This window comes from Aquarana catesbeiana, linkage group LG06 (assembly GCF_042186555.1).
Source record: "Aquarana catesbeiana isolate 2022-GZ linkage group LG06, ASM4218655v1, whole genome shotgun sequence".
Classification (NCBI taxonomy): domain Eukaryota; kingdom Metazoa; phylum Chordata; class Amphibia; order Anura; family Ranidae; genus Aquarana; species Aquarana catesbeiana.
This window is the reverse complement of record NC_133329.1, coordinates 415,355,765-415,382,180: the sequence shown is the minus strand read 5'-3', so window position 1 is coordinate 415,382,180 and position 26,416 is coordinate 415,355,765. Positions and strand designations below refer to the sequence as shown.

Here is a 26,416-nt window from a genome sequence, read left to right as displayed (position 1 = left end):
AACGTTCGAGTCCCATAGACGTCAATGGGGTTCTAACGTTCGTGCGAACTTTCGGTCCGTTCGCGGGTTCTGGTGCGAACCGAACCGGGGGGTGTTCGGCTCATCCCTAGCTCTGGGTTACTGGGTCTTGAGGATGGATCACTGGCCAGAGCTTGCACAGTATGCAATTGAGCTACTGGCCTGTCCTGCATCCAGCGTTCTTTCGGAACGCACATTCAGTGCTGCTTGAGGCGTGGTAACCGATCACAGGGTGCGTCTGTCCACCGACTCGGTCGATCGACTGACCTTCATAAAAATGAATCAGTCTTGGATCACCACCAGCTACCAAGCACCTGATGCTGATGTAACCTAATAATTTTTTTTGAAATCTCAGATCCCTTCAAAGACTGCCTATGCTGATTCTGAGTGACTAACCCTGAGTAATTATCCTCTTCCTCCTCAATCATCACGCTGATAGCTTGTAAGAACATTTTTGGTTCTGGGCGCCACCATCAGTGCCTAAGGCACAATTTTTCAGCCCCTGTTTAACAGGGGCGTGTAATTACAATTTTTGATGTAATACTTTGCAGCAGGGCTCGTTCCTGCATTCCAACTAGAGTGTCTGTGAGGGGTTGCAGTGTTGTGGCACCAGCACCAGTGCCTAAGGCCCATTTTTTCTGCCCCTGTCTAACAGGGGCGTGTAATTACAATTTTTAATGCAATACTTTGCAGCAGGGCTCGTTCCTGCGTTCCAACTAGAGTGTCTGTGAGGGGTTGCAGTGTTGTGGCACCAGCACCAGTGCCTAAGGACCAATTTTTCTGCCCCTGTCTAACAGGGCCTGTAATTACAATTTTTGATGCAATACTTTGCAGCAGGGCTCGTTCCTGCGTTCCAACTAGAGTGTCTGTGAGGGGTTGCAGTGTTGTGGCACCAGCACCAGTGCCTAAGGCCCAATTTTTCAGCCCTTGTTTAACAGGGGCGTGTAATTACAATTTTTGATGCAATACTTTGCAGCAGGGCTCGTTCCTGCGTTCCAACTAGAGTGTCTGTGAGGGGTTGCAGTGTTGTGGCACCAGCACCAGTGCCTAAGGCCTAATTTTTGAGCTCCTGTTCAACAGGGGCATGTAATTACAATTCTTGATCTAATATTTCACAGCAGGGCCCTGTGAGGGCTTACAGTGTTGTGGCCACAACAACACCTAAGGCCCAAATTTCTGCTGAGTATATAGGGCAGGACCCTACTTTCAAACATCTAACTTACAAACGACTCCTACTTGCAAACGGAAGGAGACAACAGGAAGTGAGATGAAATCTACCCCTAGGAAGGGAAATTCTCTCCTGTAAGAGTTAATATGGGAAAAACATTTCTCCTTTCCACTGATGCTTTCCAATCCTTGTTCCACAAAAAAACCCAAATTTTCAAAAAACATTTTTCATTGGGACAAAAAGTGAGGTGAAATCTTCTGAAGAGGAGGAAAGACAGCAAAACAAATGTCACAGGGGTGATAACCCTTCCCTATGTTTTCCAAAAAGCTTAAAAAAGATTTTTTGGCTGGAGCTAAACACGTTAAAAATGTTCAAAATTACAAAGAGATTCTACTTAACAACAAACCTACAGTCCCTGTCTTGTTTGCACCGCCTGTATACTGCTGTTCAGAGTATATAGGGCCTGGTGGCCCCACACCTTTCCTTATTTTAATTTGGGTGCGGGGTTCCCCTTAATATCCATACAAGACCCAAAGGGCCTGGTAATGGACTGGGGGGTACCCATGCCGTTTGTCTCACTGATTTTCATCCATATTGCCAGGACCCGACATTACATTAAACCCGCAAGCAGTTTTAAATGAGATTTTTTCCTTTAAAAATGACATTTGGTGCAGGGACTGTTCTAAACATGGGAAACACGCCCCACTTTACAGGCATACTATAGACACCCCCCAGGTACGATATTTAAAGGAATATTTCACTTTTTTTTTTTTTTTACTTTAAGCATCATTAAAATCACTGCTCCCGAAAAAACGGCCGTTTTTAAAAGTTTTTTTTGCATTGATACATGTCCCCTGGGGTAGGACCCGGGTCCCCAAACCCTTTTTAGGACAATACCATGCAAATTAGCCTTTAAAATGAGCACTTTTGATTTCGAATGTTCGAGTCCCATAGACGTCAATGGGGTTCTAACGTTCGTGCAAACTTTCGGTCCGTTCGCAGGTTCTGGTGCGAACCGAACCGGGGGGTGTTCGGCTCATCCCTAACGTACACACACACACACATATATATATATATATATATATATATATATATATATATATATATATATATATATATATATATATATATATATATTATTATTATTATACAAGATTTATATAGCGCCAACAGTTTACGCAGCGCTTTACAATGTATAAGGGGGACAACACAATTACAGTACAATACAAAAGGTACAGGAGGGCCCATACACACACACACACACACACACAACATTCTGCAACATTCCAGTGTGGTTGTACAGTAAGTCAGATTAGTACGGATCAGACTGAGGTTCTCGGGCCACCCTGTGCCCATAATAAACACAGGGTGACTTAGATATAGGAGGTGCATGGGGAGCTGAAGCAAGGGTTTCCCAACCTCTCCAAGGGATTCTGGGTTCCACTGGCTCCCCTCCCAAAGTGACTCCCGTCACAAATAGGTTTCCTGGAGCAGTCTCCACCCAGCACACAAGGTCTCAGCATGTTTCGATGTAGCTGCTTCTTTATGAGGTCAGGCCCCTCCAAGACCAGATCATAGACAGGGGTAGGTGGAAAAGCTGCCCCACCACCCAGTACGGGGTGCGTTCCCACTTGGGCTGCAGCTTGCTTCCTCAGGTGTGACAGGTAATGTTTACCAACACCCAGTCCCCCGGTCACAATGGCAGTTCTTCCAAAACAGGTTCAGGAGCCATCTCTTTGTGCTTGTCTAACGTCATCTACTTGGCCTTTTTCTGCTGCTCCCAATGTTCCTGTTCAGACGAACTAGGTGTTCTGGGGAATGCGCTCCAGTGTCCCCAATAAGAGGTCTACAGGCATTCGGCTGTATTGCCTAAACATTAGGAAAAAGAGCATGTGGCTGGTGGATGGTGTTTCAGGGGAAATGTATGGTGCAACTTTCACATTCCCTACAAGCCTTGTGCACCTATTCTGACAAATAGGGGCAGGAGAAATATCTCTAAACCAACAATTCAGTTCGATCCACCCCTAAATGGTCACCTGTCACATGGAGTGCCTAACAGATCTGGGGGACCACGACTTGGAGTATATCCTACTGCTCAGAGGGGATGCGTGCCTGACGACAGAGTACCTTGTCGTAATTCCAGCTGGTCCCAATGTCTCAGGATGGTTGGAGTGACAGGAGACAACTTCTGGCACTCTCGGGAAGTGGGTTTGTGGTTCTGGGAGAGGTGGCGCTGTACCTGCATTAGGTCTGGATCTTTTTGCTGAATCAGCGCTCACTTCTCTCGACTATAAAGTTCATCCTTGGTCTGTGGGTCCAACTCTTGGTCCTCAATGGAGCGTAATACGGCTGGCATGGGTAGAACAGAAGCAACCTTTATCTCTATGTCCTCTCGACTAGAGTCCACGTCCTCCCTGAGCGCTCCACCATGTATCAGGACAGAGCATCAGGATGCCTGTTAAGCTTCCCTGGCCAATAGTGAATCTTGAGCTTGAATCAGGCCAGGCAGGCTGCCCAACTCTGTTCCAACACCCCCAACTTTGCAGTTTCCAGATTGTGGTCCATGTCAGCCCCTGTGAGATATTCTGTGAATTTTTTGCTGATGGCCCATGTAACTCGAGCTTGAAAGAGCTGTAGTTGTGAAGGGTCTTTTTGGTGGGTCATAGGCTCTGGCTGGAAAGAGCGATCACCCTGCCTTGGCCATCCTGTACTTGGACCAGAACAGCCCTCAGACCCTGTAGACTCCCTTCTGTGTACAACCAGAAGGGCTGGATGTAGTCTCCATAGGCCAACAATGGGGCGGAGTTCAGTCTCTACATTAGCATCTCAAAGGCCTGCTGCCATTGGGCCTGAATAGAAGGTGATGGTTCACTTTTCCTTTGGGCACTGTGCCCACTCAGAAAAGGGTAAGGGGGATGGCTATCTGGATGAACTTCGGGATGAACTGCCAGTAGTACCCCACTAGACCCAAGAAAGAGCACATCTCCTACTTTTTGGCGGGTGCCAGTCCTGCACAGCTTGCACCTTGGCTTGGTAAGGTGATACACGTTTGGCCTCAACAATGTGTCCAAAGTACTTTATTTCCTGCCTCATTATGTGGCGCTTTCTGGATTTAAATTTGAGTTCGTATTGTGCCAAGCGAGAGAACACCTGGTCCAGATGTTTGTCGTGTTTTCGAATGTCTTGGAGCAGATGATGATATCAAAAAATAACACAGTCTCAAAGTTGAAGTCTCCAAGACATCTTTCCATTAGTCACTGGAAAGTGCTGGAGGCCGAAGGGCATGTGATTAAGCTCAAACAGTCTCAGGGGTGTGATGAAGGCTATGATCCTATCACTGGGACTTGCCAATAGCTGATAGTTAGATTCAAGGTGGAGAAGAACTTGGCTTGTCCGAGATCTCTTAGGGATTTCTCAACTCTAGGAAGTGGGTAGGCATCCCAGTGGGTGCATGTGTTGAATTTACAGTAGTTCACACAGAACTGTAGACTGCTATCCTTCTTTCGCACCAGATCGACAGGAGCGGCCCATAGACTGCGGCTTTCCTTGATCACTCCACTCTGAAGCATGTTGTAGAGTAACTCCTTAACCTCTAGGCACAAAGCTGGGGTGATGGGCTGTGTGTTCTTCATGTGTATGGGGTAGTCCATGGCTTTGGGAACCCGTAATCCTCTGGACTGGGGGCAACTACCAGTAGGTGTTTTTTCAGAAGCTGGTGAAGCAGTCTTTGTTGGGGTAGAGAAAAATATTTAAAGGGGATATCCAGCTGCTCTAGTAGGGACCTGTATTGGGTCTCATCTCAGGAGGCCATAGCTACCTGTAGAGGGGCGCAGACTGTTTCCACCCCTGGTTGGGCCTTTCAGATACAGTGGCGAGGCACTATGTAGAGATCAGCCAAGATGTCGTGTCTGGGAAGCCATACTGGTGTTGTTCCCAGGTTGACAAGTTGCACCAAGACTTTTCCCTGATGGATAGGGTACGGCCCACCAGCCACTCCCCTGATGTCACGGGATCCTTGCGGGGTTCTGCCATACCAGTGCCCCCCTGTAATTTCTGATGGGCCCCAACAGGGAGTGAGCAGACTGCCTGTGACAGGATTCAATTTGGGCACGGGGGCTTGTGGAACCCAGCTTACCTTAGAGAGCTCTGGAAACTCATTTTCCAGCTCCCCTGCCCCTTCTATGTATAAGTCACCCTGTGTGTATTAGGGGTAGGGACCGAGACTCACGGTACAAAGCACACCAAACTCAGCATGTCCTGTTACCCCTGTTATCCAGGGTTCTATATGTGTGGTTTGTGGTGAAAGAATGAAGGGGTTCTTTCACTTGGGACAGTGATGTTTCTGAACAATATCCCTCAAGAGATATATGAAAATAGATTACACCTTTTGTCTCAGACAATTGATAGATGGTTTGAGGTGGGGTGGGGGTTGTTATGTGTTTGTGAAGTGCCTGTATCCTATTGTTCTATTGTTAGGTCTGCCTTGGGAACAAAGTATTATGGGATGTATATGTGGATTAGCTGTGAGAGGGGAGGGGGGGTTTCTCCAGCAGCCCCTCCCAAAGACGGTCTACTGTTGAAATGTTTGAATACACCTGTGTGTCTCTTGTTACTGGACGAGGTAAAGTTTACCCCGCCCTGTGTCATTATGCAAAGAAGTGGGGTTGTCCCCTGAGTGTTGCGTGGTTTGTGTTAAAAGAATGAAGGGGCTCTTTCACTTGGAACATTAATATTTCTGAACAATATCAGTCAAGAAATATATGAAGATAAATTAATTCCACCTTTCCAACTGCTGGAATATTGTATGAGCTTGGTCTCATAAACTGTTTGGCTGTGTAGGCTTTTTACTAGATCGTTTGAGGTGTAGCTGTATCCTATTGTTCTATTGATTCTGTCTGCCTTGGGAGCAACCTATTATGGGATGTATATGTTTATGTGGATTTGATTCTAGAGGGGAAGGGCGGGAAGCAGCTCCTCCCAAAGACTGTCTACTGTTGAAATGTTTGAATACCTGTGTGTCATTGGTATTACTGGATGAGGTAAAGTTTACTCCGCCCTGTGCCATTATGCAAAGAAGGGGGGATTGTCCCCTGAGTGTATATATCCCTTTGTACATGTGTTTGAATAAACAGTTTTATGGTTCTCTTCACTAGGGATGGGCAAACGGTTCGGCCCGAGCATAAGTTCGGGCCAAACTTTCCCTGTTCGGACGTTCGCGAAGAGCCGAACAAACGTGTCGTTCGACTGTTTGTTCGCCCCCCCCCCCCCGAACCAGCCACATTGCATCGCGGCTCTGAACAGTGCATTGCAAGCCCTGATTGGCAAAAGCAGTGAAAGCTTCATTGGAGAGCGATGGATGAAGGGCACGTGATCAACTGCTCACATCAAAAAGTATAAAATGTATTCATATGAAAATAAAAGCAAATAAATAATACCAATACTACGTATCATGCAAACAGGTAACAAAATATATAAAACATGGAAATTGAAAATGGGTTAAAAGTAACATAAGCCCATGTTGAGGTGAGTGTTTAGAGTCGGCTGACGCGTTTCGAGGATAACCTCTTCTTCAGAGCCTTTGAGAACCAGGGCACAGTCTCTATGGGCCAGTAGGCCAACATATGTACATAAACAGAATGGCTAGTTGGGAAGTGTGGCCTGAGATGGGAAATACGTTTTTCTGTGTTTCATACCAGTCCACGTTCAAGCGTTCTATGTGGTATGTTGATGGTATGTGTGTTCTCCTTTAAAATGTTGAAATAGGATTGTAGGGTGGTGTGGACCTGTCCTGTCTCACGGGCTGGATGGAGGAGAGATTACGGCCTGTCTGCGTCCTAAGGGGAGAGTGCTGTCCTGTACTATAGGAGGATGGAGGAGGGTGGAGATCTCTTTAGAGCAGTGGTTCTCAACTCCAGTCCTCAGGACCCACCAACAGGCCAGGTTTGCAAGATAGCTAAAATACATCACAGGTGATATCACTTGCTGCTCAGTGATTGCAGTATTCTAGTCTGCAACTCCCCAAGGTAATACTTAAAATCTGGCCTGTTGGTGGGTCCTGAGGACTGGAGTTGAGAACCACTGCTTTAGAGGATACTGGAGCCGTGTGTGTCCGCAGCTGTCTCTCCGCCTCAGACATAGGTGGATGTCAGGTGACTCTCCTTAGACGCAGCCAAGACTTTTGACAGTGTCGAATGGCCTTACCTCTAGGAGGTTTGGGCTGGGGAAAAGCTTTGTTAATTGGGTACGTGTTCTCTAGTCTGATCCCAGAGCCAGACTGCGCATTAATAATATCCTTTCTTCCTCCTTTTCTTTACATAGGAGCACTAGACAAGGGTGTCCATTATCTCCCCTTTTGTTCGCATTGGTGGTGGAACCCTTAGCCATCCAAATCCACAAGGATCCTGCTATTCTGGAATTTCACAAAGGCTCTTTTGAAGAGAAAATCTCCCTCTATGCAGACGACATAGTATAGCTCTGCTATAGTTGGGAGATACAGCTGGCTCATTGCAGACTCTGATGGCAACCATTAATAAATTCGGTGAATTCACCATAAATTGGTATAAATCCATCCTAATGCCCCTTGGCCCACTAGGAGCACCCCTCCCTGCCTGTGCTAGTCAAATTTCTGTTGCCGCTTTTAAGTATTTAGGGGTGGTGGTATCTCCTGAGCCCTCAGAATACCTTCAACTGAACCTTTCCCCTCTGTTGGATAGGCAGAGGTTAAAAAGCGTGTTAACTTAATAAAGATGATCTGAGCCCCACAGCTCCTATATATTTCCCATAACTCTCCAATGTGGATCTCTAATAAATGATTTAAACACACTGATTTTCCATCCTAAGATCTCATATGGAAGAAGAAAAATGCCCGTATCAGCTTAACCACTTTGCAGTATAGTAAGGATAGAGGAGGTTTGGCAGTTCTGCATCCCAGAATGTATTTTCAGGCTTCCCAGATGCAACAAATTGCTGGTTGGGGACATTGTAATACCTTAGACCCCGTAGCTCAGTTGGTAACCCTGTCCAACTCTACCTTGCCTGCTAGCTTCCACCTGAAGATGGACCTACTGAGACTTCCCCTTCTTCCCCCACGGCAGTTTGTTAGGCTACTAAAGAGGCACTGCATATGTCTGGTCCTCTGTATTTTATCCCCCTATGGCATAACCCCAATTATCCAGAACTCTGCAAATTGCAGGGATTCTCATCTTGGCAACAAAGGAGTGTTTGTTTGTTTTCCCCAAGTTTTTAGTGTTTTTAGTCTTAAGGCATATGATCACTGAATTCTCATTGTCCCACAAGCAATTCTACCAATATCTTCAATTCAGACATGCACTACAAACCTAAAAACAAACACCTAATTTAACAGTATCTAGTTCAGCCTTAGTGACCGAGGTCCTACAATCCATTGTCTGTAAAGGTTTGATATCCTGTATATATCTGGAGTTGTTGCCCTCCATTCAGAACCACACTTTGTAGAAATGCAGGGCTCGCTGGGTGGCTGATATAGGAGATATTGATGGTGATCAAAGGGACATGGCCCTGGAATCGATTCCTGTTACATCCCTATCGGCCTCACACAAACTCTCACAGTTGTTTAGCCTTCATAGAGTCTACTGTACACCCGCCACCTTGTTTGATTGGGGCAGGAGAGATATTCCACTGTGCCCTAAATGTAACATACATAGGGGTGATTTTATACAGATGATCTGGCGATGCCCAAAGCTCACTTGGCATTGGACTAAGGTCCTACACACTATCTCTAAGCTCGCCCCAAGTTTCTGTACCTCTAACCTGTTTGGTGTGCCTACTTGGAACTATGGACACTGAAATCTACCCACCGGGTGTATATATTATGATAACTAGATTGCTATACTTAGCTAGGAAGTTAATTGCTAGGTTCTGGATATTACTCACGGTACCTTCTAGAAAGAAATGGGTTGAGTATGTTAATTCTCTACTACTTGGTGAAAATGTAATCTTATTTGGCAGAGCTGGTTGGATTCTCACGGCCTCGCTCCTTCACAGCTAGTAATGGATAGACAAATCTAAGATGGTACGGCCCCACTGTTAAGGGGCCCAAATTGTTTTATCCACCTAAAGCGTCAGTTATATTAGGCTTGTTCTGAGCTTATAGTATATTATTCTAGGAAAACAGAAAGAAATTGTATTGTGCACAGCTTATTGTACTATGAGCTCTGGTTGATCTGTTTTGTTTTTGTTTACATTATTATTTTACATTCTATTTGCACAGACTGATGACTGTTTATTTTATGCATATTATGTATGATTCATACTGACTAATATGCTAATATGTCTTTGTACTTTTTAGATGCTTTTTCATATTAATAAAAAAGAGTTTGGATTAAAAAAAAACTGACTGAATGTGATTATTAAGTGAAGCATCACTGTGAACCATCTGTTTGTTTCCTTCTCTTCCAGATGTTAAAACAGTTTTGAAGAAGGATCATGTGTTTTCCAAGAAAAAGATATCCGTATACCCTTACTACCCATTGTTGGGTATAGCACTGTATGGGAAGGACGGACCTTGCATAGAATTACTAAAGCCTATAGAGTTTAAAATCAATCCATACGTATTGAAACATATCTGTAATAATGAAGGACTAAAGAACAACATAGATGTGAAGATGAAGGATAAACACTGTGAGATCAAATGGCCAGATCAAGACTGCCAGGATCCTGTCCTTCAACTCCTCTTCTCTTCCACCTTGTCCACCCATCTCAGGTCTGTGACAAAGATTGTACCGCAATGGAGGGAGGATATTTATAATGAATTCTCACTCTTCATATCAAAGTTCAGAGTAATAGAGTATAAAATAGATGAGTCCATCTGGGAAACTATTAGAGAACATGTCAGCAGCTCCACCTATGATGGAGTACTCATCAAACCTGACTTTGGTTTGGAGAAAGTTTTCTTGGCTGGAATGTCCAAGGATGTTACAAAGATTGACCCGACATTCAGACAACTGGTAGAGGAAACCACCAAAGTGGTGGAAAGGAAGAAACAAGCCAAGACTGAGACCTTATCTATGTCTCCAGCTCTCTATCAGATTATGTGTAACAGCGGCCTAAAGAAGAAGATCCTGGACCAGGTTCCAGAGCTGAAGATGGACTATGATGTGCCAACAAAGAAAGCCTGTCTATCGGGACTGAGAGATGAAGTGCTCACCGCCAAATGTGAGATACTCAACATCACACAACAAATGAAAAGTAAACTCATCCAGATGAATCCACACCTCCTCCAGTTCCTGATGTCCACCGATAATGAAGAGCTATCTTCTCTGCTCTTTGTACATCACAAAATTAACGCACAGCTGGAAATTGATGATGGCGTTGTTAAACTGATTGCTCATTCAAAGAAAGACTTGATAGAAGCAGAAAAGCAAATTAAGGAAAATCTGCTCCACAGACAACTTTTAATTGAAGACAAAAGTCTTCTGAAAACTCCGGAGTGGAAAAGTTTCCAGTCACATCTGCTTCAGGTATTTAATGCAGAGAAAATCACAGTTCTAATAGAGGAATTTTCTTCTGGAACGGAGGACAACATGGTCATCACCGGCCTGCCTTCAAATGTTCTAAAGTGTTACCAACAAGTCAGCGACTTTCTGGAGAAGAACACTACTATAGAGACAGAAATTCCAGTTCAACCTTCAGTAAAGATGACGTTCCTCTGGGAGGAAAGGAAGGAGACGTTGGAAAAGATAAAGAAAAATGTAAATGTAACAAAGAACCAGAACAGCATCTGCCTGTCAGGATCACGGGTGAAAGTTCAAGAGGCAGCAAATGTCATTAGGGACATTCTGTACTCACTTCACAGTGATACTCTGCGTATTGAGAAACCGGGAGCCAAAAAGTTTTTTAAGGTCAATGAAGAAATGCATGCTACAACCACAAGGACAAATTACCATTGTGTGATACGTTTGGATGAGGCTGGTGTAAACGATGATCTATTTAAAAAATCCCAATTCCAAATAACTCTTCCAAATGGAATGACCCTCTCTGTATATAAAGATGACCTGTGCCGTCATAATGTAGATGTCATTGTTAATGCAGCCAATGAAGATCTGAAACATATTGAGGGTTTGGCAAAAGCTATTCTGGATGCAGCAGGACATAAACTCCAAGATGACTGCGATCAGATTATCAGGAAAGATGGTAAATTGTTAACTGGAAATTCAGTAATTACTGACGCAGGGAAATTGCCTTGCAAACAAATAATACATACAATCGGTCCCCGGTGGGATGCAAATTCACGCTCCAGATGTGAACGGCTTTTACGGAAGGCAATTACCACCAGTTTACAGCTGGCCTCCGAGAAGAGTCACAGTTCAATAGCAATACCAGCTATCAGTTCTGGAGTTTTTGGATTTCCTCTAACATTATGTGTTGAAAACATAGTGGAAGCCATATGGGACTATGTAGAGACGCCGGGACGACGGAGCACTTTACAGAGAATCCATCTTGTGGATATGAATGATGAAACCGTCAACATTTTCTCTGAGGTTACGAAGGCAAAATTTGGTAACCAAACGAGTGCTGTGCCATCTACAGCAATGACACCCCAGCTGGTCACAAGAGCGACACAGAGCCCACCAGTGAATAGAGGTAATGACAACACTGTGATGACCAAGGAAGGACTGAAGATCAAGCTGCTTCAGAAGAATATTGAGGACTGTTCGGTATGTATATTCTCCAGCACTTTCCTGCTAAAGTAGAACAGTTTACCTGTTGCAGCCAAAGGTCCCACCATGAGGGTTTTTTCCATTTATATTCCTGCTAAAGTAGGACTCCACTTTTATGATTCAAATAGAGGTAGGAAGGGTTAGAATCTCTGTTGCTTCTTTCTTCCTGTCCAAGTTAAATGGTAGAAAGTGGGGGGGAATCCGCCCAACAGGGACAGAGAGAGCAATAAAAATATAACGGAGGTTCTCACTCTTTCCAAATCTGGACGTCAAGTGGTTTTCCACAGCTGGACCCAAACAGCAGTGGAAACTTGACAGAGATGTTTCAATTTCTCTACATTAAGGCAAAAATACACTACTGCTTTTACAAGGTGTATATCAGCCATTCTCAATCAGGATTTAGTGGATTCCTAGTGTTCTTCCAGAGGTTACTGGGGGTTCTTTGACCATTGAGCAATTTCTGCCCTTGACAGTAACTCCTGACCAATGATCTTTTTAGCTTAGGAACATTCTTCCCACTGGTCACCAATGTAAGGAAAATTCTTCCCACTGATCACCAATGTAAGGAACATTCTTCCCACTGATCACCAATGTAAGGAACATTCTTCTCACTGATCACCAATGTAAGGAACATTCTTCCCACTGATCACCAATGTAAGGAACATTCTTCTCACTGATCACCAATGTAAGGGACATTGTTCCCACTGACCTCCAATGTAAGGAACATTCTTCCCACTGATCACCAATGTAAGGAACATTCTTCCCACTGATCAACAATGTAAGGAACATTCTTCCCACTGATCACCAATGTAAGGAACATTCTTCTCACTGATCACCAATGTAAGGAGCATTCTTCTCACTGATCACCAATGTAAGGAACATTCTTCTCACTGATCACCAATGTAAGGAACATTCTTCTCACTGATCACCAATGTAAGGAACATTCTTCTCACTGATCACCAATGTAAGGAACATTCTTCTCACTGATCACCAATGTAAGGGACATGCTTCCCACTGATCACCAATGTAAGGAACATTCTTCTCACTGATCACCAATGTAAGGAACATTCTTCCCACTGATCACCAATGTAAGGAACATTCTTCTCACTGATCACCAATGTAAGGAACATTCTTCCCACTGATCACCAATGTAAGGGACATTCTTCTCACTGATCACCAATGTAAGGGACATTCTTCCCACTGATCACCAATGTAAGGAACATTCTTCCCACTGATCACCAATGTAAGGGACATTCTTCTCACTGATCACCAATGTAAGGAACATTCTTCTCACTGATCACCAATGTAAGGAACATTCTTCCCACTGATCACCAATGTAAGGAACATTCTTCTCACTGATCACCAATGTAAGGGACATTCTTCCCACTGATCACCAATGTAAGGAACATTCTTCTCACTGATCACCAATGTAAGGGACATTCTTCCCACTGATCACCAATGTAAGGAACATTCTTCTCACTGATCACCAATGTAAGGAACATTCTTCCCACTGATCACCAATGTAAGGGACATTCTTCTCACTGATCACCAATGTAAGGGACATTCTTCTCACCGATCACCAATGTAAGGAACATTCTTCCCACTGATCACCAATGTAAGGGACATTCTTCTCACTGATCACCAATGTAAGGGACATTCTTCCCACTGATCACCAATGTAAGGAACATTCTTCCCACTGATCACCAATGTAAGGGACATTCTTCTCACTGATCACCAATGTAAGGAACATTCTTCTCACTGATCACCAATGTAAGGAACATTCTTCCCACTGATCACCAATGTAAGGGACATTCTTCTCACTGATCATCAATGTAAGGAACATTCTTCTCACTGATCACCAATGTAAGGAACATTCTTCTCACTGATCACCAATGTAAGGAACATTCTTCCCACTGATCACCAATGTAAGGAACATTCTTCTCACTGATCACCAATGTAAAGGACATTCTTCTCACTGATCATCAATGTAAGGAACATTTTTCCCACTGATCACCAATGTAAGGAACATTCTTCTCACTGATCACCAATGTAAGGAACATTCTTCTCACTGACCACCAATGTAAGGAACATTCTTCTTACTGATCACCAATGTAAGGAGCATTCTTCTCACTGATCACCAATGTAAGGGACATTCTTCCCGCTGATCACCAATGTAAGGAACATTCTTCCCACTGATCACCAATGTAAGGAACATTCTTCTCACTGATCACCAATGTAAGGAACATTCTTCTCACTGATCACCAATGTAAGGAACATTCTTCTCACTAATCACCAATGTAAGGAACATTCTTCTCACTGATCACCAATGTAAGGAACATTCTTCTCACTGATCACCAATGTAAGGAACATTCTTCTCACTGATCACCAATGTAAGGAACATTCTTCTCACTGATCACCAATGTAAGGAACATTCTTCTCACTGATCACCAATGTAAGGAACATTCTTCCCACAGTTTGCACTCATTTCAAGGGTTTCGGCATTGAAAAAAAAGGTTGAGAAGGACTTATCTGATGTAGTATACATGTGTACATTCATGCCCTAATTAGGAAATATAACAGTAGAAGAAAACCACACATAATTATATATTTAATAATATAATAAATAATACCTCTAGTTTTTCATATGTGGTGTCTCTTTCTTTCTGGATCTGGAAAAAATTTGAATTACAAAGATTGTTATTCGGATCCTTTTTAATTGCAAACTAACTCTTAGAATTTTTTTTTTTTAATGAATATCACTTGGTAATGTTTGTCATCTCTTTCCATGGCAGACGGATGTCATTGTGAACAGTGTAGGAGCCGATCTGATCCTTAATAGTGGTACCGTATCCAAAGCCTTGCTGAGTCGGGCAGGCTCTAATATACAGCAACTCCTGAACAATGCAAGTCTCGGCACTCAGGGGGCACCAGGATCCGTGTTTAGTACTGGCAGCTGCAATCTCAACTGTCAAGAGGTTCTTCATGTTGTGGTCCCTCATTGGGACAGACAAGGAACATCAGAAACGGTACCTTCAGGCCCACAGAGTGTGGTGGGAAATTCTTTGGGGTCGATTTTTTAAAGGACTAAAATCTGATCAATTTGTAAAGGAAATTTTCACTTAGCTTAGTGAATGTGGTAAAAATTCACATTGCAAAGAATACCCAATCACATGCAAAAAAAAAAAGCATTTTTGCTGGTACATGATTGGATGGTTGAAGCCAAGACAACTTCACCTTATTGCAGATGTTTAGTCCTTATATGTGGTGACTGCATTCTTTTTCTTTTTCAGGGTAGTGGGGGTATTTGGAAAAGGGCAGTTGTGTGGGGGGTGGTGGATGGATGGTAAAGGGGGAGCATTGGTGGGAGTTGGGGGGGGGGGGTAAATAGGTGGAGGGTGTACTGAGCCAGAGCCCACTGTAGTATTTAATATTAACCTTTAGAAGAGGGGTAAAGAAAGAATAAACAGCCTTTAAATCATATCAGAGACAATATTTAAAGGGCTTCTGGGGATACGATCATTTGGCAAGGAATTATTCCTCTGAATGAACTCAATCCGACAAAACCAAGTTTTTCTATAGTGTTCTTCATGGTGTTGGAGGGATGAGTTTAGATCTTCCAATTGTTCAGTTTAAGATATGGTGGACCTCCAGAGAGACATCAGTAGAGAGTATTAGGCCATACTTTTAGTTTTTTTGTCAATTGGAGATACATCTTTTATATACAACCATATTCTCTGATCTTGTGAATGTTGTTATCTCTTTCAACAAATGTGTATCTCATTATATGACTGAAAGCATTCTTGGGTTTTTCAAGCTTCTCATTTAAAATGTGGAGGGAGAACTGCAGTTTATGTTGGAGAATCAGATTGATCTTCTAGACTATTCAGTGTTGGTCTAGAATTAATAATAATAATAGAGCAGTGGCAGAACTACCAGGGTCGCAAAGATCGCACCTGTGATGACCCTGGAGTTGCACTACCTGGGGGGGGGCCCCAAGAGCCTGGACTGTTGCTCCCCAGCAGCTGCAGAGCTCTAAGCTGAGAGAGTCTCTCTCTCACAGCCCAGAGTCGGTACTGACAGTTTCCCCCGCCCCACCCCCCCAAATGGATTGGAGAAGAGAGAGAAAGCTGGTTCTGCTCCTCCTCCTCCTGCCATCCACTCCTGGGTCCCGTGTGGGTAGGAAGTTTGAAGCCCAGCAGCCAGAAAAAGGAAAGGACTGTGGACTCTCATGTAAGAGGGGGCTTTGGGGAGCAGAGACCCCCTTACATCAGAGTTCCCTATCATCATCATCAGAGTTTTCAGAGTCACCTGATACAGTGTAAGGGAACTCTGCCAGTTCCGATGTAAGGGGAAACTCTGCAGATTCAGATGTAACTGGAAAAATCTTTTGATTCAGATGTAAAGGTGAACTCTGTGTTATTTAACCACTTCAGCCCCGGAAGATTTGGCTGCTCAACGACCAGGCCATTTTTTTATTCGGCACTGCGTCACTTTAACTGACAATGGCGCGGTCATGCAAAGATGTACCCAAACAAAATTGACGTCCTTTTTTTCCCCACAAATAGTTCTTTCTTTTGTTGGTATTTGATCACCTCTGCGGTTTTTATATAAACAAAAAAAGTGCAACAATTTTGAAAAAAATACAATATTTTGTATTTTTTGCTATAATAAATATCCCCATTTTTTTTTAAAAAAAGCAAATTTTTTCCTCAGTTTAGGCGGATATGTATTCTGCTACATATTTTTGGTAATAAAAATCGCAATAAGCGTATTGATTGGTTTGTGCAAAAGCTATAGCGTCTACAAAATAGGGGAAAGATTTATGGCATTTTTATTATTATTTATTTTTTTACTAGTAATGGCGGTGATCTGCGATTTTTATCGGGGCTGCAACACTATGGCGGACAGATCGGACACTATTGACACATTTTTGGGACCATTAACAATTATACACCGATCACTGCTATAAAAATGCACTGATTACTGTGTAAATGTCACTGGCAGGGAAGGGGTTAACACTAGGGGGCGATCAAGGGGTTAACTGTGTTACTTAGGGAGTGATTCTAACTGTAGGGGGAGGGGACTGACTAGAGGAGATGACAGATCGTGGTTCCTAGCTAGTAGGAACACACGATCTGCCTCTCCTCTGCTCACAGAACAGGGATTTGTGTGTTTACACACATGCGTCCCTGTTCTGGCTCTCGTGCCTGCGATTGTGCGTGGCCGGCAGTTATCGCGACCGCCGGCCACGAGCATCGGCACCCCCACTTAAAGGGCCGACGTACAGCTACGACGGTTCGCGGGAACGCACCGACCTGCTACAGTATAATGACGGCGGCTGGTCGGCAAGCGGTTAATCACAAAATATATTGTATATATATATACTACAATAAAAAAACAAATTTGCCGTGCGTCACTAAAGCGTTCGGGTTTGGCTTGAAGAAAAGGTGAAAAAAATACAATACAAAAGAATATGTGCAAAGAATGTTCCTCAATCAGTGATCTTCATGTCATATATTATCCTTTCTCTCTCAGCAATGTGCCACCTCCACCGTATTAGATGTACCCTTCACCTTAATACCGCAGATAATCAGCCTTTAGAATTTTTATTAGACCCCTTTTGGTTTTCAGGTGTTTTAGCGCTAGAAATAGCCTCTGCAAAGCGAAATCTTCCTCCCATTCATTCCAGTGTGTGTCTTTTCACACTCGGGCGGTGCGCTTGCGGGACATTCCGAAAAAAGTCCTGCAAGGAGCATCTTTGGGTTGGGAGCCCTGTACACAGCACTCCCCCAACGCCCTGCCCATTAGAATGAATAAGCAGCGCTTTCAAATCGCCTTAAAAGCGCTTTGAAAGCGCCGCAAAACTGGAGTTTTTAACCCTTTTTTGGGGTGTTAAAAGCACCCCGCTGGCGGGCGGAAAGCTAAAGAGCCTTTAAAACAAGCGGCGCTTTAGCGCGAACGGCCGGCGCTTTCAGTGTGAAGGTATTCTTATATAACGATCCTTGCTGAGTCTCTTTACTGCATGTCCCACACTCCTCAATCTGCATACAACGATCTCCAGCTGCAGATTGAGGAGTCTGGGGCATGCAGTAAAGTGACTCAGCAAGGATCGTTATATAAGGAAAATTCTAAAGCCTCATTATCTGCTGTATTAGACCCCTTTCACACTGAGGCAGTTTTCAAGCATTTTAGTGCTAGAAATAGCACCTGTAAAGCGCCTCAAAACTGCCCCCCATTCATTGAAATAAAGGCTTTCACACTGGGGGCGGTGCGCTTGCGGGACGGGAAAAAAAGTCCTGCAAGCAGCATCTTTGTGGCGGTTTGGGGGCGCTGTAACCAGTGCTCTAAAAACACCCCTGTCCATTGCAATGAAAGGGCAGCGCTCCCAGAGCACCTTAAAAGTGCTTTAAAAGCGCCGCAACATGGGACTTTTTACAATTTTTTGTTGTAAAAAGCTCCCGCTAGCGGCTGAAAACCGCGGCTAAAACAACGCTAAAGCACGGGCGCCTCAGTGTGAAAGTAGACTTAAGGTGAGGGTACATCAAAAACGGTGGAGGTGGCTGAGAGAAAAGGATAATGCACAGTGTAAAATATATGACATGAAGATCACTGATTGAGGAACATTCTTTGCACATATTCTTTTATATTATATTTTTTTGCACATTGGTTGGATTGATGCAATCTAAAAGGGCATTCACTTTAACAAAATGTTTTGTATTTTTGGACATTTGTTAATTTAATTTGTGTCTATAATTTTTTTTTTATTTCTATGTTTTGTATTTTTTTTAGTGATAGTAATTTTATTGCACTTTATTAGTAGCGCCACACTATATGTACAAATATTGTGTTATTTCACTATAAGGAAGTGGAGAGGGTGCTGGCAGCTTTTTATTTAATATTACACTATTATTATGTAGTAATGCACTATTATTTAATATTGCACTATTATTATGTAGTATTACATTATTATTTAATATTGCACTATTATTATGTAGTATTACACTATTATTTAATATTGCACTATTATTATGTAGTATTACACTATTATTTAATATTGCACTATTATTATGTAGTATTACACTATTATTTACTATTGCACTATTATTAATATTACACTATTATTTCATTTTACACTATTATTAGTTGGGTGTGTGGCTCCCAAGAGTCATTTTATTTTATTTGAAGAAAAGGTGGCAAACCTACCCAAGACGGCAGGAAGGGGCTCCCACTGCAGAACATGTGAAAGGGTCCCACTGCGGGTCCATAATAAAGGGCCCCATGATGGAAGTAAAGGATCAATGGGAAGGCCCCGGGTCTGGAGAGAAGGGGGGGGTGGGACTCTGAAGGTTCTAGTTACTCCTCTGATAAAGAGGCATGTGAAGGAATAATTTTTCATGTGGATCTTTAAGGAGAAGCCAAGCCTCACTTGACTAACCATTTCCTACCGTATTCAGAAAAAGAATGTCTGGAATTCCTCTTTGTGTTTTTAAGAAGTACATTTTCAGTACTTCCCATGGAGCCACGTAGAGATACATTTGGGCCACATTTTGTGTTGAGATGTCTTGCAGCACTGGGGTCCTCAGGTTGAATCTCAACCAGGACACTATTTGTATGGTGTGACGGACCCCGGTACTCAAGAGGAGCATGTCCATCGTATAAGCTTCCCTTACCCTGTAACAGAAGGATACCAGATCCCACAGCCCACCCAGTCACTAGTAGGGATGAGGCAAACACCCCCCTGTTCGGTTCGCACCAGAACATGCGAACAGGCTAAAAGTTTGTTCGAACACGTGAACACCGTTAAAGTCTATGGGACACGAACATGAAAAATCAAAAGTGCTAATTTTAAAGGCTTATATGCAAGTTATTGTCTTAAAAAGTGTTTGGGGACCCGGGTCCTGCCCCAGGGTATCAATGCAAAATTTTTTTTAAAAATGGCTGTTTTTTCAGGAGCAGTAATTTTAATAATGCTTAAAGTGAAATATTCCTTTAAATTTCATACCTGGGGGGTGTCTATAGTATGCCTGTAAAGGGGCGCATGTTTCCCGTGTTTATAACAGTCTGACAGCAAAATTACATTTCTAAAGGAAAAAAAGTCATTTAAAACTATTCGCGGCTATATGAATTGTTGGTCCAGCAATACACATAATAGTTCATTGATAAAAACGGCATGGGAATTCCCCCACAGGGCAACTCTGAACCAAAATGAAAAAAAAAATGCGTGGGGGTCCCCCCAAATTCCATACCAGACCTGAGGGTCTGGTATGGATATTAAGGGGAACCCCGCGCCAAAATTTGAAACAAAAAATGGCGTGGAGGCCCCCCTCAAAATCCATACCAGACCCTTATCCGAGCACGCAACCTGGCAGGCCTCATACCAGGCCACATGCCCTCAACATTGGGAGGGTGCTTTGGGGTAGCCCCCCAAAGCACCTTGTCCCCATGTTGATGGGGAGAAGGGCCTCATCCCCACAGCCCGTGGTTGTGGGGGTCTGCGGGCGGGGGGCTTATCGGAATCTGGAAGCCCCTTTAACAAGGGGACCCCCAGATCCCGCCCCCCCCTGTTTGAAATGGTAACGGGTAGTACATTGTACCCGTACCATTTCACAAAAAAAGTGTGAAAATGGTAAAAAAAAAAACACGCCGTGGGAGAAAACTGTTCACCTCTATTCACCTCTGCTGATGGACCGAAAAAAAAAATAAAGAAGATCTGCCTCCATGGGAGGCACACGCCATATGATGTGTCCTCGCAGGTGACAGCGCTTTTAAAACTGTGGGCGGGGCCACACGGTGTCATCGCCGGGTGAACACGCCCCCCTCTGGCGCACGGGGACATCCCTATGGGAAAGCATCCCATGGAGGCAGATCTTCTTTATTTTTTTTGGTCCGTCGGCAGAGGTGAATGGACTACGTGGGACTGTTTTCTCCCACGGCGTGTGTTTTTTTTTTTTTTTTTTACCATTTTCACACTTTTTTTGTGAAATGGTATGGGTATGTACCCGTTACCATTTCAAACGGAGGGGGCCGGGATCTGGGGGTCCCCTTGTTAAAAGGGGCTTCCAGATTCCGATAAGCCCCCGCCCGCAGACCCCCACAACCACCGGGCAAGGGTTGTGGGGATGAGGCCCTTCTCCCCATCAACATGGGGACAAGGTGTTTGGGGGGCTACCGCAAAGCACCCTCCCAATATTGAGGGCATGTGGCCTGGTACGGTTCAGGAGGGGGGCTGCTCTCTCGTTTCCCCCCTCTTTTCCTGTGGCCTGCCAGGTTGTGTGCTCAGATAAGGGTCTGGTATGGATTTTTGGGGGGACCCAACGCCATTTTAAAAAAAAATTTTGGCGCGGGGTTGCCCTTAAACCACACCAGACCCAGGCTTGTATGGATTTTGAGGGGGACCTCCACACCATTTTTTTTTTAATTTTGGCACGGGTTCCCCTTAATATCCATACCAGACCTGAGGGGCCTGGTATGGAATTTGGGGGGACCCCCCACACATTTTTTTTTTAAATTTTGGTTCGGGTTCCCCTGTGGGGGAATCCCATGCCGTTTTTATCAATGAACTTTTATCTGTATTGCCGGACCGACAATTCATTAATAGCCACGAGTAGTTTTAAATGACTTTTTTTCCTTTAGAAATGTAATTTTGCTTTCGGACTGTTCTCAACACGGGAAACATGCGCCACTTTACAGGCATACTATAGACACCCCCCATGTACGATATTTAACCACTTCCCGCCCGGCCTATAGCAGAATGACGGCCGGGCAGTGGTTCAGTTATCCTGACTGGGCGTCATATGACGTCCTTCAGGATAACAGCCGCCGCGCGCCCGTGGGGGCGTGCATCGCGGCGATCGGTGGTGCGGTGTGTCAGTCTGACACACCGCTACACCGATCTCGGTAAAGAGCCTCCAATGGAGACTCTATACCACGTGATCAGCCGTGTCCAATTACGGCTGATCACAGTGTAAACAGGAAGAGCTGGTGATCGGCTTTTCCTCACTCGCGTCTGACAGATGCGAGTAGAGGAGAGCCGATCGGCGGCTCTCCTGACAGGGGGGGGGCTGCGCTGATTGTTTATCAGCGCAGCCTCCCCACGGATGCTCACCCAGGATCACCATCATGCCGCCCAGGACCACCAGGGAAGGGGGCAACATGTGGATGGTCAGGTATGTATATCATGGCCCTCCACATATGAAAAAAATTGCACAATACATGCCAATCATTCCCACAAATGGGCACTGACTGGCAACATTATGGTCAGGCTAAAATAAAGTGAGGCCCAGCAATGCCACCCATCAGTGTCATCAGTGCCACCCATCAGTGTCATCAGTGCCTCCTCTCAGTGCCCATCCATGCCCATCAGTGCCCACCTATCAGTGCCCATCAGTGCCCATCTGTGCCACCTATCAGTGCCACTCATAAGTACCCATCAGTGCCACCCATGAGTACCCATCAGTGCTGCCTATAAGTGCCCATCAGTGCAGCATATCAGTGCCACCTATCAGTGCCCATCAGTGCTGCCTATCAGTGCCCATCATTAGTGCCACCTCATCAGTGCCACCTCATCGGTGCCCATCGTTGCTGCCTTATCAGTGCCCATCAGTGTAGCCATATCAGTGTCAGTCACTGAAGAAGAAAACTTACTTATTTACAAAAAAATTAACAGAAACAAAGAAAAACGTTATTTTTTTTCAAAATTTTTGGTCTTTTTTTTATTTGTTGCGCAAAAAGTAAAAAATTGTCATTCAAATTGCGACAGCGCTGAAAGCTGAAAATTGGCTTGGAAGGTGCGTAATTGCCTGGTATTGAAGTGGTTAAAGGAATATTACACTTTTATTGTTTCACTTTAAGCATTATTAAAATCACTGCTCCTGAAAAAAAAGCCGTTTTTAAAACTTTTTTGCATTGATACATGTCCCCTGGGGCTGGACCCGGGTCCCCAATCCCTTTTTATGGCAATAACTTGCATATTAACCTTTAAATTAGCACTTTTGATTACTCCCATAGACTTTTAAAGGGTTTTCCGTGGCTTTCGAATTTGCTGCGAACACCCCAAATTGTTCGCTATTCGGTGAACGGGCGAACAGCCAATGTTCTAGTCGGACTCATGTTCGACCCGAACATAAAGCCCATCCCTAGTCACTAGTCGGGACACAGTGTTGGGTGGTGAGAAAACATAAAAACTGTTTATTGAAAGCTCACAGAGAATAATAACTAAGGAACAACCAACAGATACTATATGCTAATCCACATCTAGCAACTACTATCGGACAGTGATATAATTAACAAGAGCTAATTAACTAGGCACTTAACCCAGCCTAGGTGACCAGATCATTCGGCACTTACAGCCCTGAATACAAAGTACTGTATATTAAACATTATTATAAGCAGAAACACATAGATGAGAAGACAGACAGAAAAAATAGGGGATCCAATTAACAATGGGAGGAAGACATTTAGGAGGCTCACTATGGGAGAGACCTACTTACAATAAACACATTATGGCAGGGGACCCCAGTGGTTTGAGTGGATTACAATAACATCTACAGTCATTTTTGGTTTGAGGAATAGAGGCCCCAGATATGTATATGGAACCTCCAGTTCTCAGAGTCTGTGTGTTTTGGGGAGATATGGACTTGAATCTAAATAAGGCCACTCCAGGGGTCCCCCAGGCACACACCTCCCAAAGAGTAGCGTTCCCTTAAAAGCCAGGGCCCATAGTCAGTAGGCAAGAGGCCACCCTGCTGTCCCCTCCAAAAGCCTCTGTCACACATGCAGGTTATCTCTGTGCTTGTATGGGTTTCATCTGGGTACCCCAGTGTCCTTCCTCACTCTAAAGACTGGTAGGTCAGTTGGCTAAACTAGGTGCTCCCAAGATGGCTGCCCTAAACCCTTTTTTAGTCCCCAGGGAGAAAAGCACTATAGAATTGCAAATTAAATAAATGTGATTTTTTTTTTTAAATCTTGCACAGAGTTACCCTTTAATCACGGACTCTCTGTTTCAGATTCTTCGCACAAATATTAAAAACTGTTTGGCGCTGGCAGAGCAGAACCAGCGGACGTCAATATCTTTCCCAGCTATTGGAACCGGCAATCTTGGCTTTCCGAAGGATTTGGTAGCATCTTTGATGTTTGATGAGATTTTCCAGTTTAGCTGCAAAACCAAAGTACAGAATCTTCGAGAAGTTCATTTGGTCCTTCACCCCAGTGACAGTGACACCATCAAGGTAATGGAGATCTCATGTTTTTTTTTTATGCTCTTAGTCTAGAGGATGAATATTCCTGCATGGCCATCTGGGTGGTGGGGTGTCCTGCTCCTTGTCCCCGGCAAGCACAGAGCCATCATTAGGTGCGTGGAGATGGTGCTGGAGCTGTGTAGGACCTGTTGGAAAAATCTGAATAAACAAAGGAATGAGAAATTTGGCCCTTGCATCCTACAGGAGTGTCAGTTGACAAATAATGAGGAAGGTGACAGTGCAAGCGGCTTGAACAGGATACACATACAGGATGATACATTTGGTGACAACAAACGGAAACATGGATTACCAAACACTCTTTATAGAAGGTATCGTAGTGCATACGATTATAGAAAGCCTCTCCTTCATCCCACTAGACCCTGGCCACCTCACTTCCAAAGTCATATTACCTGTATCTCATATATGTTTTTCTTGCTGTATAATGCATGTTTTCTTGTGTTATGTATTTACAGGCATTTACAAGCCAACTGGAAAACTGCACTGATTCTGTCCTTAGTGGGGCCACCAACATGAAATCAACTAGGACGGGGTCAAGTATGTTTATGTAATATTAATCTATGTCTGCTATAAGGAGTTTATTTCCTCAAACTATTCCATATATTTTATAATATACAAAGGAACGCTTCATATCAGATTCTAATTTAATATATACTGTATGACCAAAAGTCTGTGAACCCCTGGCCATCACACCTACATGACCTTGTTGAACATCCAATTCCAAAAATTGGCTAATTAATATGGAGTTGCTCACCCCCCTTCCCCTCGTAGTCTCCACTCTTCTGGGAAGACTTTCCACTAGGTTTTGAAGGGTGTCTGTGAGAATTTGTGCCCATTTGTGAGGTCAGGTATTGAAGACCCGACTCACCATCAGAGATCCATTTCATCCCAAAGGTGATCAGTAGGGGTGAGGTCAGGGCTCTGTGTAGGACACTCGAGTTCCTCCACACCAAGCTGGTCACACCATGTCTTTATGGAGCTGGCTTTGTACACAGGAGGGGCAAAGTCATTCTGGAACAAAAAAGGGTCTACCCAAAACTGTTACCACAAAATTGGCAGGGCACAATTGTCTACGATGTCTTTGTACGATGTAGTATTACCAGGACCATTCACTGGAGCCACCTGAAATCTGTCATTTGGGAAGGGGGTCTACATACATCTGCCATACATTCCTATCCTTTCTGTCTTGCAGCGTTCTTTGGGAAGTTGACAAACCCGTCACTCGGGGTTCATGAAATGAAGATCGGATCTATTACTTATCAGGTGAAGACCGGCGATATAACCAAAGAGGACACTGAAGTCATTGTAAATTCTTCCAACCGAGACTTCACTCTGTGCACAGGTGATTCATTCCGACCCCCAACATCTGAATATCAGATTATACAACAATCGGCCATAACTCTATGACTATCCAGTATGTCCCCTTTTTGCTGCCAAAACAGCCCTGACCCGTTGAGTCATGGGCTCCACTAGACCTCTGAAGGTATGCTGTGGTATCTGGCAGATCCTTTAGGTCCTGCAAGTTGCAAGGTGGGGCCTCCATGGATCAGACTTCCCATAGTGCATCCTGGTGCCACCTCTTTCCCAGGTAAGTGACGCACACACACCCGGCCATCCACATTATGTAAAAGAAAACGTGATTCATCAGACCAAGCTACCTTCTTCCATTGCCCCAGTTCTGATGCTCATGTCCTCATCGTAGGCATTTATGGCTGTGGGCACAGGTCTAGTGATTACAATTTGGTCCTTGTCAAAGTTGCTGATATCCTGACACCTGCCTATTTTTTTCTGCTTTCAACACATCAACTTCAGGGACATCATGTTCACTTGCTGCCTAATATATCCCACCCACTTTCAGGTAACAAAATAATGTTATTCACTTTACCAGTCATAAAGTTATGGCTGATCAGTGTAGATCAGTGTAGATTGTAAATCACCCATGAAGAAATCCAGAAACAAAATTCTAAGGGGTCATAATTTTGTTCTATGTTCAGAGTCCTAGATAGAACACGGGTGGGTAGTACAGATAATACAATGCATACAATGATCCAATTATTAGTATAGCATAAAAAACTACAACCTGAGGAGAGGAGTGTGAAGAGCGCACTTGATGCCTGTAGAGGTGATCGGGATGGGGAGGGGAATCCCAGAGAAGGTCTGGGTGGAGGAGTGTGAGGACATGCCTGGAGGAAGAGGAGGGGGAGGTCATGTTTGGTTGTATCTGGAGAGGAAATGTATGGAGACATCAGATTGTGAAGGGCTTTGTATGAGTTATAGAT

At 44.0% G+C, this 26,416-nt stretch overlaps 1 protein-coding gene across 1 annotated transcript in view; it reads left to right on the top strand.

The window, feature by feature from the left end:
• LOC141147316 (protein mono-ADP-ribosyltransferase PARP14-like) overlaps positions 1–26,416 on the top strand; it is a 108,075-nt gene that overhangs the window by 62,269 nt on the left and 19,390 nt on the right. The window contains exons 6-10 of the mRNA XM_073634533.1: positions 9,623–11,880; positions 14,676–14,909; positions 23,889–24,110; positions 24,593–24,674; positions 25,330–25,479. Of these exons, the coding sequence (XP_073490634.1) occupies positions 9,623–11,880; positions 14,676–14,909; positions 23,889–24,110; positions 24,593–24,674; positions 25,330–25,479 (2,946 nt within the window). The remainder of the gene's footprint in view (positions 1–9,622; positions 11,881–14,675; positions 14,910–23,888; positions 24,111–24,592; positions 24,675–25,329; positions 25,480–26,416) is intronic.